The sequence below is a fragment of the Hipposideros armiger genome, unplaced genomic scaffold (genome assembly GCF_001890085.2).
Source record: "Hipposideros armiger isolate ML-2016 unplaced genomic scaffold, ASM189008v1 scaffold_12, whole genome shotgun sequence".
Lineage (NCBI taxonomy): Eukaryota > Metazoa > Chordata > Mammalia > Chiroptera > Hipposideridae > Hipposideros > Hipposideros armiger.
The window spans coordinates 6503387-6504392 of NW_017731362.1; the positions used below are offsets into that span (position 1 = coordinate 6503387).

The 1006-nt window shown below is 47.6% G+C and overlaps 1 protein-coding gene across 1 annotated transcript; it reads left to right on the forward strand.

The window, feature by feature from the left end:
* The first annotated feature begins 302 nt into the window (after positions 1-302).
* Positions 303-662, forward strand: LOC109394252 (histone H2A-Bbd type 1-like). The gene has a single exon (XM_019664147.1). It carries the CDS (start codon positions 303-305, stop codon positions 660-662), a length of 360 nt encoding a protein of 119 aa, XP_019519692.1.
* The last annotated feature ends 344 nt before the right edge of the window (positions 663-1006 follow it).

Consider the following 1006-nt stretch of genomic DNA (forward strand, 5'->3'; position numbering starts at 1 on the left):
TGAAACATTCATTTTTTTGGCTAGACTGTTAAAGTAAAAATTTAGAGTTCCCTGAAAAAGAGGGTAGAGTTACCAGGGAGATCCGATTCCTATCACAGACATTTCTAGGATAGTCCTGAATAGGCCCAGTGGTCACCAATGACATCACAAAGCCTGAGTTGTCACAGAGGCATCTCCTTGACCAATGAGAGGCTGGAGCACATGGATACAGTGGGCAGGATTAAGCGCTGGTATCTTGAGAGGCCCAAGCAAGCAGAACGATCCAGCTGGGCCGATCCAGGCAAAACCCAGAAAGAAACACAATGTCTGGGAAAAGAAGACGCCAGCGCTCTCATAGGCCTATGAAGCACGCCCTCTCCCGCTCCATGAGAGCCGAGCTGCAGTTCCCCGTTAGCCGCGTGGACCGCCTTCTGCGAGAAGATAGAGCAGACCGCTATTTCCAGCGTCTGAGCTGGAGCACACCTGTTTTCCTCGCTGGCGTTCTGGAGTACCTGACGGCCAACGTCCTGGAGCTGGCAGGCCAGGAGGCCTACAACCACCAAAAGGTGCTCATCACCCCAGAACACGTGCAGAGGGTAATGGACAGCAACCACCTCAACCACCTCTTTGAGGGTGACACCAACCCTCAGGTTGATGGGATGCCCTCACTCAGGAAACAGTAGTGATTCCTGAGCCCCAGAGCCTGGCGAGACCTCATCAACAGCCTCATCTATTCNACACCACACAAAAATCAACTTGAAATAGATCAAGGACTTTAATGTAAGACCTGAAACCATTAAACTCCTAGAAGAAAACGTAGAGAATAAGCTCCTTAACATCAGTCTTTGCAATAATTTTCTGCCGTTCACACTAAAAACAATGACAATAAAAACAAAAATAAACAACTGGGACGCCATCAAACTAAAAAGCTTCTGCATAGGAAAGGAAACCATAAACAAAACAAAAAGGCAACCTATGGATGGGAGATAATATTTGCAAACCACACATCCAATAAGGCGTGAATATC